General features: G+C 47.9%; 1 protein-coding gene across 2 annotated transcripts in view; it reads left to right on the top strand.

Annotated features, from left to right (window-relative positions):
• LOC135397743 (uncharacterized) overlaps positions 1–14,189 on the top strand; it is a 186,350-nt gene that overhangs the window by 156,163 nt on the left and 15,998 nt on the right. For both annotated transcript variants that reach the window (XM_064629339.1, XM_064629338.1), the window contains 3 exons: positions 281–402; positions 1,719–1,781; positions 7,385–7,471. In XM_064629339.1, coding sequence (XP_064485409.1) covers positions 281–402; positions 1,719–1,781; positions 7,385–7,471 — 272 coding nt within the window. The remainder of the gene's footprint in view (positions 1–280; positions 403–1,718; positions 1,782–7,384; positions 7,472–14,189) is intronic.

Raw genomic sequence — 14,189 nt, 5'->3', positions numbered from 1 at the left:
CCTATGAACACCAGGATTGAGCAGGATGGCTGAAAGGTGCCCCATGGTCGCTAGCCTTCGGCTGAACTTCGGCTTCCAGTTTGGCAGCATGCGGAGATGTACGTAAAAGTTCCGATTTAGGTTCGGGCAGAATTCGGCTAGTTTTTCGTGCCATACGATTCCAGCATTAAAAGAGCAACGTATACGCAAATGGCGAGTCGTTAATTCATCCTGCATGTCTCTTCCTTGTCGTCTTTCGTGATTCACTTCGGCGCTAACTTCAACTTCTTCGTGAATGCAGCCGTCATAGCCGGAACGCAGGTAAAGTACGGGGAAGCTGTGGGGGCAGCCACACATAACCTTGGCACATGTGTCCTCACTCTGTTCGCTCGCTACCTCAACATGACAAAACTTTACGCTGGGGTGAGTATTATCATGCTAAACATTTGTGGCGCCAGACCTGATAACTCCGATAACACCTTTCTAACCCCCAATTCAGAGATGTGACGTGACTTGAAGCCGCATCTTGGCTTGTGCGAGTCGGCGCCAAGACCTGGCTTCGCTCGAGACGCTCTGCGTGTTTCAGGAACCCATCCCTCTGACTTACTTCGTCATGTTGCAGTCTGCTGGCTTTAACACTGTGTGGAAGTTAGATTTGCGTACAATTTTGCACTGAAAATTTGTTTTGCAGTATGAAAACACGATATTTCTTAGCCTCAAGACTAATAATATGTGTTGCACCTGTCGTCTGGCAACGACACTTGCGCAATGGTCCAGTAAACAGACTGATGACGCATCAGCTCACGTAAAGTTAAGACAAGACAAGATTATGAGTGTCATGTGGTTTACCAAAGCTATCGCATTGGAGCGCTATCTAAATCGGGTTCAAGCTAGCCCGAGCGCTGACTTGGAATTTTCGCCACACTTGTCAAGTCGAGCTGGGTGCGTAAGAACGCTTCAAGCCGAGGAGGGTTTCTGAAGCACATTGAAACTCTTCCAAGGCAGCTGAATGTCAAGTCGAGATCAGGTCACATCTATGAATTCCGGGATATGTGGTAGCGTGCGTGGATATGTGGTAGCGTGTTCAAAGGGTCGCCAGACAGGAATGATAGTTTAAAAGATTGACAGTTCAGAAGACACACAGCATATTTCCTAGCGGTGTTTTCGGTTCACAGCGGTTCACAGTTCGAATCATTTATTTGTCTAGTGCAGTGAACAGCTGTATCGTCACATTCCTTTAAATACCCAGTTCATCCTTTAGTATTTTCCGTTCCATGGTGCTTTATGATTATTTTAATTTTTGGAAGAGGAAACAGCCACCCTGAACGAGCCGCCTCCTGCGACTCGACTGCCACCCTTCTAATTATAGCAGGGTGTTTCATACAGGGTGTTTCAGCATATATGTTGGTCCGCAACTATAAGATTGATATAGTGTCCGGCGCGCGAGCGAAAGAATCAACCAATTCATGTTATCCTGCATGTGACGCCTATATGTGACGCATGTATCGCCTAATGAAATGCGATCGTGCACGAATGCGGTGCCATCCAATGAAGAAAGATTATATACTTCAGATTTGAACTGCCTTTCGCTTATCATCAAAGGACATCAAAATCTCAGTTTATGAGAGAAATACCCCCTTAAACGCGCTGCCCCTAATACGCATCGCGTAGAGGGCGTGTGTTCAAGACCTGTGGTCGCAGTTAGTCAGTGACTCTAGTCGCAATATCCTCTCGTTTAGGACCAGGAGTGGTTCCTTGGAGATGCCCTGGTTTACAAGTGGATGATGAATTTCACTATGCAGGTGAGTAAGCGTTATGCCCGGTCGTGGGTAAGTTAATAAGAAAAAGTAACTAAGTTACAGTTACGTTTGGGCTGCACAAATAGTAGCTTAGTTACAGTGTTTGAAATGCAAATATAGTTTGAGCAAGTTCCCACATTAACGTAACTTTACAGTTACGTTTTTTTAAGAAGCCGACTAAAAGTAATTATCAAAAAATTTGTTTTGGCAGTTGCACCGTCCAATCACAATTATACTGTGTTATAAACAGGATTTCCTATGGAAAATAATACAGTACTTGGGTAACTTATTTACAATTACATTTTACTGTTGCTTTAACCAAAAGCAGTTACTATAGTTACCGGTCCAAGTTACTCTGATAAAAGTAACTATTCAGATAGAAATTACTTGTAACATGATATGTCTCCAAGATGAGGGCACACAACGGTGTCATTCGGTATGATGTGTCGCTAGGAGAATGCTATGGGGCGAAGTTCCGTTTTAGGAGTGCAGGGTACAAATTTATCTTTTTGGACTGTGACTGATGTGAGAAGACGTGACTGCAACACCCTGACAGTTCAGCGTTGTGTAACGTGGTGCTTTCGCGTCACGGAGGAGGGAAACACAGGAGCGGCCCTTCCGATCGTTTTCCATTGGGTCGGGTCGGGCGCAGCCGCCTTCGCATTGCATTCTGGGATACTCCTGTCTACCAAGTGACCGCTCACGTGACCCCACACAGCGCGGCGCCAAGGGCCCGAAACTCGCTTGTTGCTTTGCGGGATAAAGTGAGGCGCTTCATGCGTTTCGTGTCATCGGACGTCAGAAAACGTCATAAATTTAACGTCACGGCGACATCCGCTAGCTAGTGCTTACTGATTGGTTCCCATGAGGATGAATTCGTTTTCTGAGCGATGATTGGCCGTTTTCTAATTTGTTGGCGAGCGCTCAAACAGGCGACAGCGCGGCCGCTGTGCCGGCTCGAACCGGCGTCCTTGGAGTCGCCGGCGTCCGTCTCGGATGGCCCATGTTGTGTATAGTGGGTGGGTTGCTCTATGAGTTCCGATTTTTCCTGTTTCAAAACGCTGGCTGGACCATGTCAGTGTCCTCGAACAGTCACAGCTGCCAGGGAAGATGCCTGCGCAACATTTCTGCTCTGCTTTTTGGTGTACAAACGATTCGAGAATCCGAACGCCTCGTTCTTCCTATACCCGGTCAACGACTGTTGACAGGTATGTCATTTGTTATTGCTTATTGCCTTACAACACCACATTCACTTCGTGACTTCGTGTTTTGTGGATAAATAGTTCAACGGTCACTGTAAATCCGGACCGGAATACGTTTAATTCTTTCATCCGACACTGACTGAGTAGCTGTCCAGTACGTAGCTGAAAAGTCAAGTTTGTCTGGATATTCGGCATGAATATATCACTGTGAAGCAGCGCAATAAAAGATACTTTTACACCCCACCCCACGCCAGCCCACACCCCACACCCCATAGCTGCGAGCTTCTCACAACAATACCATAATCGTTCATATTTTTCGCATTCAATAGCGCCTTTATTATTTCTGTTTACATTGCAACTTTCAAATGTATAGCTATATATCTGATACTAATTTTCATCTTGCAGCCACCGAGCTCCAGTCCGCCGTAGCAGTCCATGCCCGAGGCAGTCCGACATCGGCAGTTAGGCTGCTTCAAGCAACTTCCGGAGCAATATTAATGTCACGTTGGTTTCGTTACCGCAGACATGCTGTGTACGTCTTACTTGCGTAAACGTATACCGCACAATAAAATACTTAATGTAACAAAAACAGCCAAGGCTCTATCGTTTTTTTGTAACTCCCGCTGCATTCCGACAAACGCAAACCAAAAAATACAGCGAAAGGGGTAAACAAGGAACAACAAAAGAAGATGGGAAGCACAGCAGAAATGAGGAAAGTAGTGAGAGAGAAACGCGCGCCACGTCATATACGTCATTGGTGACATAATAGGTTGGCCACTCCTCAGTCATTGGCCCAGCTCCGGAGGTCACGTAGGTTTCCCGCTACAATAGGTTTCTATTGCAGCTTCGCAGCGCTGGCGGCGCCTCCAAAACCAGACGGCGCGAGCTGTTCATCATCCACAGCCGCGAACGCCGGGAACTCATTCACCGCTTTTACGGCTTTCGTGACCTTCTCGTCCACACTGTGCTCCGAACACCGGGAATTCCTGCACTACCATCCTCCGCTTCAAAAACTGAACCATTTCATTCTTCTAACTGTACTCAAATTGCCCACGCGTAATACGTATAGTGTCGTTATGATAAATCAAGATAACAATTGTAGGACATGTATTTATTGCGTTTTATACAGCAACCTGAAAAGCGATGCTCAGTGCAAGCAGCAGACGGCATGTAGCGCATCTACACATGTCTCCACATAGTCGACACACACTTACGTCCTCGTCGTCTCCCAGCAGCTGCTGTGATGCGATCTTCATATTTACGTTTCTACTCCTCTTGCGTTTGCTGTCTACAACATTTCGCGCTGCCTTAGAGCCTTGGTGATAATTTCGTAGACCAGGTTACGCGTCCGCCATGTTTGTTGTCCACTCCGCTGCGCTTCCTTCCCAGCATTGTCGCTCGTGGAGCGCGCTGATTGGTCCTGACCCGCGACTCCCGTCAAAAGAAGCAATCTCTACCCTCGCGCCGCGTTGTTCGACGCCTATACGCGGCTTTCCCGGCTCTCGCGGATTGCTGTGTGGCCGTGAAGAGTTGTCCGGCATTCCCGTCGTTCGCGGCTTTCGCGGCGTTCAGTGCCTAGTGTGGACGTAGCATACAGTTCACATGTCAGCATTCTGTTGGACGCGTGCGTGTACTTTTGTTGCTGTGTGTCCTTGATGCATCAAGGCATTGATTTCTTTAAGCACGCTCTGGTAGTGGCCCAGCATGACATTCTGAATAAAAGATCTGGATAGCTTTCATTCACTCACAATTTTAAACAAATTGACATATCATGCGTCGATCATATTACGCAAACTGATTAGAGCGGAATAATTTATTCACTTCGGAAGTTTTTTTTCTTTTTATTTAGAATGACTACAAAAACGAACCTTGAGCTGAAGACCTCCAGCATTCCAGTTTTGTAGGCACGCAGGAGTTGGAAAGCACAGCTGCAGCACGCAGTCGCCCTGAGAAATGGTTATATTTCGTTTGATGTCAAATACACAATACATACGATTCCACACTTTACTGAACCATATTTTCACCAAAACGTAGTCCATTATCCTAAAAGCAACGCAAAAACCATCACTGAAATCGAAACTATGTGATGCTGCGCTGCTAAGTTTTGAGAGAAGCCTGCTAGAACGGTGTCATTCATGTTGAAAATCATCTATGAGTAACTTTTATCAATGCGAGGAATACCACAAGAAGAAATAGCACTTACCCCTGGGTGAATCGCTTAAAAATGTCGGAATTCCTCGAAAGATTCGGGAGCACGGCCGGACACATTCGTTACTCACAGCGAGAGCGACGGGGACTCCGACAGTGCAAACACGGCTGGATGATCGAAGAACATCATTGGTCAGATTCGAAACTGACGGTAACGGGATTGCAACACTCGGCGCCTGACAGTCTGGGAAGAGAAATCCGTTGCTGCACCCCGGTCATCTGACTGATTATCGTGAGGTGATCAGATCAGCATCGGGGAGCGATCCTATATTTTGGTCACATGACCAAGATCAGTGCAGACCAGGAAATGATCAGAGCAGCATCGGGGAGCGATCCTATATTATTGTTTACATGACCAAAAGCAGACCAGACCGGGAAATGATCAGGGCACCGTCGGGGGACGACCTTATCTTCTCTTGCGCTCTACCTCCTCTGTTCCCACAGTGCTGGGAACCAGTCGGGCACTATCGCCCGTTCAGGAGCCGAAACCCCCATTGTGTTCCCATTCTTTTCCCGAGGGTTTGTGCTGACTGGGCTCTCGACCGACACGCCGACCGCTTCTGTCCACGCTATCAATCAGCTACCGATCCGACTACCCGCAACGACCCGACCGCTAACTAACCATCGCACCCGCCCACCGGTTCACGGCTTCCAGGGACCGACCTGCGCTTTCCACGGCCCCCGGCACACACACCACACCCCACTTCATTTCCGCATCTCAACTCGCATCCGCTGCCGGCCGCGACACCTGAGCAACGTGCTCCCCTGCCGGTTTCGGCAGTCGCGGCAGCCTACGCTACAGCACGCTTCAGCCGGCGTCTCGGCACTCCTCACGGCTACGCAGCCTCACTTCCTGGGACCCTACGAGCTCTCGCTCCCGTGCCGGTTGCGGCACCCCAGGCCACGACTCTGACGCTCGACTCCGACGCCCAACGACTTCGCCCCTCATCTGCTCCGCTCATCGACCGTTTCCCGCAGCGGGTGTTGTGCCGTGCCCCGAACAGGTCCGGTAGTGCGCGTCCGGTTGCTCTTGCTCTCCTCCTCCGGTGACAGCGCTGTTATTCTTTCTCACCGCTCCGCGTCTGGGAGGGGGAGTACTGTAGCAGGCCACGGACAACGACGAAGATGGCCACGCGCCTGGAGCACCTGCCTCAGTTCCACCGGCGCGGCCATGGAGACAGGCCACCGTCATCGCCTCACGTGGCATACCTTCATCGCCTCACGTGGCATACCTTCATCGCCGGTCAGGACTCGTGTCAAGGAACAACACCTCCCCTACAAGCACATGCAAATGAGAAACTGAACGGCCGGCGCATCAAGGATGCTAACCGAAAAAAAAAAGTTTCCCGATAGGTGGCGCCGTTTTCGGAATATTCAGCCGTGACATTTTCGTGAAACACCCTGTATATGTTTTTTGCTCAAGCGGTAAAGAATACCGTACCCAGAACACCATTAATCGGACTTGTGCAACAATATAGGTGATATGAAATGAATCTGCGGCACAGCGCCAGCTCCCAAGCGGACAATTCAAGATGACACAAACACATACAGGAGACCAAAACAACCAAGTGAGTATTTTTTACAAACAAACAGAGCTGCTTTCCCTTGAACGAGAACCGCAGCCGGGAGAGGGACACGTTACCATAACGTCGTTTTCGTGATGGTGTTCACATTTTAACAATAAATTACTTTGGAAAAGCAAAAAACGCTCGGAGAGCAGCGAACCGAAACTTTAGAAAGGATCCCGTGCTGGACAGGACGTAATGGCGATTTTGACCCGAGCGACCGCCAGAGGGTGGCTACGTTAGTCTCGCTCCTTGTGTTTCCTTCCTCTGTGTTTCTCGTAGGTTTCCATATTGCTTCATGAAACCGATATGACTGCCGCACTAAGAATAATAATTCGTGGCTTTATGTCGCGAGACAACTATCATAAGCGATGCCACGACAGTGGTCGGCATCTGGGTTAATTTTGCACAACCGTATTTAACGTCCCTCGCGGAAGACTGCGTGTCAAACCAACTTGTTTCCTGCCATCAAGTTGCTGGCATCCTCGGCGGGATGGAACCCGCAACCTTAGGGTCAGCACAGAAGAAGAATCTTCTTTATTCGAAATATCGGCAGTTAGCCCTCGGGATCTTTCCTCAACATTTCCCCACCGATCCGCTGGAGTTGCTACCTCCCTACGTATATTTTCAGGCTTTGGTTCGCGTGGATAAGGCGTACTTGACCAGAGGCTTCCCAGAGTCCGAGAAGAGGAAGGTACCCTACTATCTAATGGCTGAGGTAATCATAATTATGTACTTGGGTACTTGCTGCGGAGAGTTTGTGACCGCTGTTGTTCAATTTTGTGTCAGGACTATTGTATCAAGAAATGTGGCTCTTATTTGTTGCTTTATTTGGCTTAGAGTCTCGAGGCTTCGAATCGTTTTGAAATTATAGCTGCATTCCACTGGGACCTTCATGTAGATACTGCATGCGAAATTCCATGCAACAAAGCCTGGATGCTTCAGATAGAAACAAGAAAAAAAGAAGAAGAAAAAAAACACTACGGTTACGACTCATAGCGCGAAATGATTCAGTGTCAGCTGTGCGTGTGGTGCAATGAGGCCGGATGACAGTGTGTAGACATATGTATTTAGGCGTGATGAGTATTGATTTGTGGTCGCTGAAATGATTGGCGAGGTGAGTGGTGTCCTGAACGAGAGGGGCTGTTTTGGAACACCAAGTCTATGCATGAGCCATGTGTACTTGTGGGTTGGCGGATGTCAGTGCACAGTGGAAAGTCCAGTTGCTCGAACATATCACTTAGGAAAGTGGTGTTCTTGGTCAGTGAAACGTCCACGTTTAAGTCTCCGACATCGAGAAGCGTGTGCGTGCGTAGCACACAGCCACCACGATCCCTGTGGGAAGCTGCACGGCGCAAATTTCTCCGACGTCGTCTCCAGGAAGTGTGACTTCAAGTGGCGTATAGCCTGTACTCCGGATCGCAGGTAAATGGCAACTCCGGCCGCTCGGTTGTCTTTGCCACTGCGACGCGCCCCGCAGCAGCACTTAAAGTCGTCGACTTGAATCGGTCTCTCCGTCTTCATCCACGTCTCGGAAAGACACAGAAGTGATGTCTTACGGAGGATATAGTCGTGTGCAACGTCTTCCGCGTGGAGCTGTACGGAGCGTACGTTTAGGGCTGCGAGTGTCGACCAGTGGGGCTTGTCTAGTTGTTCCACGCACTGCGTAGTGATGGTGCGTACGCGGTGCTTTTGCAGTCGATGAAATTCGTACGCTAAAGTTATGTCGATATTCGCCTTTGCGTGATAGAAGTTGAAGTAATTGCCAGCTCACTCAGCTATCTCACTTTCCATCGATAGCGGTTGTAAACTGGCAGGATTCTCCCCCTTACTCCCAGCGTTGAGCACACATGGGATAAGGGTTTTGTGCGGACATGCGAGTGCCGCCTACGACGACGCGATCTCGGGAAAGTCTGATGCGGTAAAAACGGAATGCATGATTTCGTTCGGCTTTGGTTTTACAATGACGTACACTCTTAAAAATGAACTTCACCGCACCAACCATCACCTCCAATGATATCGTTATCAAGCCAGATTTGTTGAAAACGGGAGGCGTACAGGCGTCGCCACCCTTAAAGGGAAGGTCTCGTACCCCCTGCTCCTCTCATAAAGTGTACAATTCGATTGCCCTTTGTTGAAAATGAAATACTGCAAATTTATCCGACAAAACACGCCACAGTTATCAAATAACCGAATTAAATTGATAAAGATTGCAGAGCATGCGCGATATCTGTTGGCAACAATAAGAACGGCCACGTTACCCTGCGGGAAAGTCCGTGATAGGATACAGAAATCGTCTGCTTTTGCTCGCGCTAGTGCATCGGCGTGAGTAGACGACTTTCAGAAGTTACTGGGCACGACAGCTCTCGTACATTTTCTTTCAGTTCTCAGGTGAAAAATGCACATTCTAAGAAGTGGCAAGCATGGTGGTTTAGAACAAGTATGGGTGCGTTCCAAAACAAGCCCTCGAGTCGAGTAGGTCACATGACCGAGTTGTACCATGTGACCACAGAGTACGTGCCCGGTCGAGTCGCATTGGGAACGCATGGGGGACTCTGACCGAGTTAGGAGGCCGGTGTCATCACCGCTCTCACCTCGCGCGCGTCAGATTTATTTTACAGAGACGACGATAACGACGACTGGAAATGTATTGTGAGCTGTTTACGGGAGTCACCACGCCCCATCGGACATAGTTGAACTCTGTCTTGTCGGCCCAGTGGGCATTTGGCTTTTTCAGCACTTTGTGTATGTAGTTAGTTACTGGACAGTTACATTCAGAGATTGCTTGTCTGGTAGTATTTCTTCCAAGACACTGCAGAATTGAAGAATGAAAGGGAAAAGCAGCTGACATTGTCGCCATTTATTTGTTAATTGTTTGTGGGATGGAAGACTTCACGTACCATTAGCTGTTTTGTCTCAAATACGTTAGTTAGAGACCGGCGATAAGTGAAGATAAAAATGAGAGGATCAGTTGATCAGAAACAACGCAGTTTAATTAAACCAACCTGCTCCCACGAGATCCCAACGTAGAATACCCAATCAAAACGTTACAACGCAAAAAATCGTCTTCGTCTTCCTCATCGCTTCTTCCTTCTCCTCGTTCCTTGATATCAACGCGAAATCCAACATATTCCCCCCCAAAATGACGTAGACATTTTCATTCTCCTAACTCAAGGGGGTATAATAGTTGAATTGGTCTCTTCAAAGTTATGCCGCTCGGAAGCTTCAGCATGCACGATCTGACCTTCCCATCTCTTCCGACGAAACACTGTTCGACTCTTGCCATCTTCCACTGCTGCCGAGGCAGCATAGTCTCTTGCAGCAAAACGAGTTTTCCTTCCTCAATCGTTGCTTTCCGTCCTCTTGTTGACGGCCCTGTTTTCAACTCTGCAAGATTGTCTTTGGACCATCTTTTCCAGAATGCTGCCAAAACCATTTGGCGATCCGACCACGATTTGCGCAGCTGATTGTGTGCTATGTTAGTCACTTCCGGACCCGTTAAGTTCGGTAGCGTGGTCAGTCTTCTTCCTGCGAGAAAGTAAGCGGGGCAAAGTGGCACTGGCTCCTGTGGTTCGTCATAGAGGTGGGTTAGGGGCCTTGAGTTCAAGACTGCCTCTATTTCGCACAGGTACGTTGTCAGCTCGTCCACAGACAAAAACTTTGTCCCTATAGTTTTCTTCAACGCCAGCTTCGTGGATCCCATCAGACGCTCGTAGAACCCACCCCACCAAGGGGCTCTTTCCACGATGAATTTCCACTGTACCTTCTGACCTGCGAAGTGATCTTGGCGCCGCGGGGTTCCGAATTGCGTTCCAAAGTTCTTCCAGGTGCTTCTTGGACCGCTTGAAAGACAGAGCATTGTCAGTGTAGATGATCCGTGGTACTCCTCGTCGTGAGACGAATCGTCTGAATGCTCGTAGAAACGTGTCTGTAGACATATCTTCAACATACTCTAGGTGAAGTGCCCTAGTTACACCGCATGTAAAAAGCGTGATGTACGACTTGTGGGTACTCCTCCTGCCTTTTACTAACAATGGCCCACCGAAGTCGATTCCGGTGACCTCGAAAGGTAACGCCTCTGTCACTCGTTCCTTTGGTAGTGGTGGTACCGCTTCTTCCGCTTGTCTTGAATGGAATCGCTGACAGATGATGCACTGTTTGATGAGCTTCTTTATCAGTTGTCGTGCACCCACGATCCAGTGCCTTTCTCTTACTTGGACCAGTGTGTCTCGCACACCACTGTGAAGCACCTGTCGGTGACATCCTCGCACTACTAACGTTGACAGATGGTGCATCTTCGGCAGAACAATGGGATGCTGTTCATCGTACCCTTTCCCACTGAACTGCAGTCGGCCGTTGATTCTGAGCAGGCCCTCCTTGTCGATGAACAGGGTCACTGTGCGTAGGGGAGAATTTGCTGGTAGCTTCCGGTTCTCCAGGGTGCACTTAATCGCAAAACATTGTCCCTGTACGTGTTTTGTCCAGTGCTTCTCTGCCTCGGCTAATTCCGTAACGGTGATGGGACCCGACGTTCTTCTCCCTGGCCTCGAATTTCTCACATAGCGCAGAATCCAGGCTGTCACTCTCAGGAGTCGGTGAAGACTGCTATACGACTCTACGTCTAGCAAAGCGTTGCCTGTCGTTTCAGCGACTTGCGTCTGAAGGACCCCTGTTTCCTTCACGGCCTCCTCTTCACTACTATGATACTGCACACCATCCGTTTTTCCTCGAGGCCAGTTCTCTTTTGATTCCCTTATCCACTCCGGCCCGTTCCACCACAGGGTACTGTAAACCAGGTTCGTCGCGGATACACTCTTAACTCCGTACCCTTTAGTAAAGGGTAAAAAATCGCAATATTTTACCCTCTATTTCAGAAGCTACCAGGTACCCTCTGAGCGACCCCTTTTATAAAAGTTACAAGGAAACCCACTAATTAGAGGTTACGGCCTTCAATCCAGCACCTGCCCGTAAAGGGTACGCCAGCGCGCGGCTTTTTATACAGGATGTTCATTTTTATTCGCAACAGAGTAGCGCTCATTTGGCAGGTGGGTTATGTGAATTTTTGCTAATTAATCGGTCCGTAGTTACAGACACATGCGTCAGGAAATGTCGGAGATGTTTGTAACTACGGATGGGTTAATTTGCGAAAATTAACGTAACCCACCTGTCAAATGAGCGCTGGTGTGATGCGAATAAAAACAAACACCCCGTGCGTGGGATATGGACAGACATTTACAGAACACACCAAGGTACCAAAATGAACCCGCAGAAAAGGAGATCTTGAACATATGTATATTACAAAAACAGAAGTCTGTCGAGAGGTGACACATTGTGCACAAGTGCGATTCTGATGTGAGGAGAAACCATGGTCGCTTTACCATGTATGTGGAAAAAAGAACTATCTTCTAAGTGAGAAGCAATGCATAAAAGTGCGAGGAAGCTAGCGAGTCAAAACAACTGACCTATGTTTGCTAAGCTGAACACACCCAACGAAATGGAGAACTGCAGGAGAAAAAAATTTATTCCACATTCGTGTTGCAGAGGCGAGCGCAAATGGCAATACAGTATTACATAAAACGCACACAACCTTGAGGAATATGAGTGTACAGTAACGCAGGAGACACTACATTACTGCGTTATCAGCGTTGGAGGCGCTCTGGGACGAGTTTGTGAGGTACTGCATTGCGCTGGTGACGGTATGTGAACCTGCATGTGGGATCCTGGGAACAAAAGTTTGGGCAATGAGAGTAACATTTACGGAACCATTCAAATCCGTACAAAGCACAAGGTACAAAGCAGCATAAATGCGGGAAGGCGTTCACTCCGCGATTGAGACTTAGAATATCGTAAGAATACAACAAGTAGGGAGCTGCGAATTATATATCTCGATGCATATATCCGCAGCTCGCAAAATGCACGCCGGTGTATTGACTTGGCGACCAAGTAAGAGCAGAAAAGTAGCAAGCGTAAGTGGCGTTCATATGCAGGACCGCAAAACGCTTGTCATAATCACAACAAACCTGCGCTAAGAGCTCTTGCTATCAAAATAACGCACGTACCTAGCACAAAATGTACACTTACCCAGTGTATGAAGTGTGTGAATTAGGGCTGCGGTGGTGACGTTCGTTTTCGGTTATATATTCTTTGCAATCTTCGCACTCACTACACTTTCCCCTGAGAACACCGAAAATATACTTGTTTGCTAGCGACATCTAGCTTTTCCGTTGTTCCTGACGATACTATGATAAACGCGAGGAAAACCACTGATTAAAACAGATTACACTTGTTAACGGACGGACGACGAGCGTTAAGCGTTTCAAGGAAACCGCTCTCAGTGTGGATAGACCTAGACCAGGCTCGGCTACGCAGCGAAATCGGAAATCTTGGTGGTTGCGGCATTGACAATTGTTTTCCACTCTTTAGAAAGAAACATACTATCAGTATTTCAGACTGCGAACTTATAATCTGTGTTCATACAGCATTGATAACATGTAGTCGACGTATAGATGACGCTGAAACAGATAAAAAATAACAGCGTAGATTCTCAACTGTCGTCTCGAATGGGAGGCTGAAACGCGGCATTATGCTGAAAAATAGAAGGAAAACAAACGATAAGAACATGAACGATAAGAAACTAACAAAGAAATTATCGTTGGAGATTTCGCTTAGAAGTTACAGTGCCGGAGTAGAGGGTACATTTATAAGTTACAACAAGCTGTTTTTGTTTTTTTCCGAGATGTAACTTCTATTCGTGTTGTAAAGACATGACCTTGGTCGCTTTTAACCTCTAAATATACGTTACAGTGGTGTAACCTATAAGAAATCTCGAAATCTACGTCTATATAGAAGTTACATGTTTCTAAAAGTTACAATAAAAGGTACGGGTTTAAGAGTGTACTCCTCTCGTTACTAAGTCTGCCGGGTTCTCCTTCCCGGAACAATGTCGCCACTGAATAGCATCCGTGTGTCGTTGAATATCTTCCACCCGGTTTCGTACGAAGGTTTTCCACCTGCTTGGCTCGCCGTTGATCGAATGGATAGCGATCGTCGAGTCTGACCAGAAGACCACTTCTTCTAGACGGACTTTCAGATGACGTTGCAAGTAGGAGTACAATCTCGCTGATAACACGCACGCCATTAGTTCCAGTCTTGCCAATGTTAACGTTTTGACAGGAGCAATTCGGGATTTACTGATGAGAATCGTCGAAGTGGTATTATGCTCGTCAGTGCCGCTCAAGTACGCAACAGTTCCGTAAGCGATGGGGCTTGCATCCGCAAAGATGTGTAAGGGGAAGGAACAACTCTGGCTTGGGAGACTTTCGGTGTAACAGCGAGGAACTTGAATGTTCCGCAGCTTGTCAACTTCCGAACACCACTTTTTCCATCCAGTATCGATGCCATCAGGTAATACGTCGTCCCAGTCGACTTCCATGACC

Source organism: Ornithodoros turicata, chromosome 6 (assembly GCF_037126465.1).
Source record: "Ornithodoros turicata isolate Travis chromosome 6, ASM3712646v1, whole genome shotgun sequence".
Lineage (NCBI taxonomy): Eukaryota > Metazoa > Arthropoda > Arachnida > Ixodida > Argasidae > Ornithodoros > Ornithodoros turicata.
This window is presented reverse-complemented; position numbering and strand designations above follow the sequence as displayed.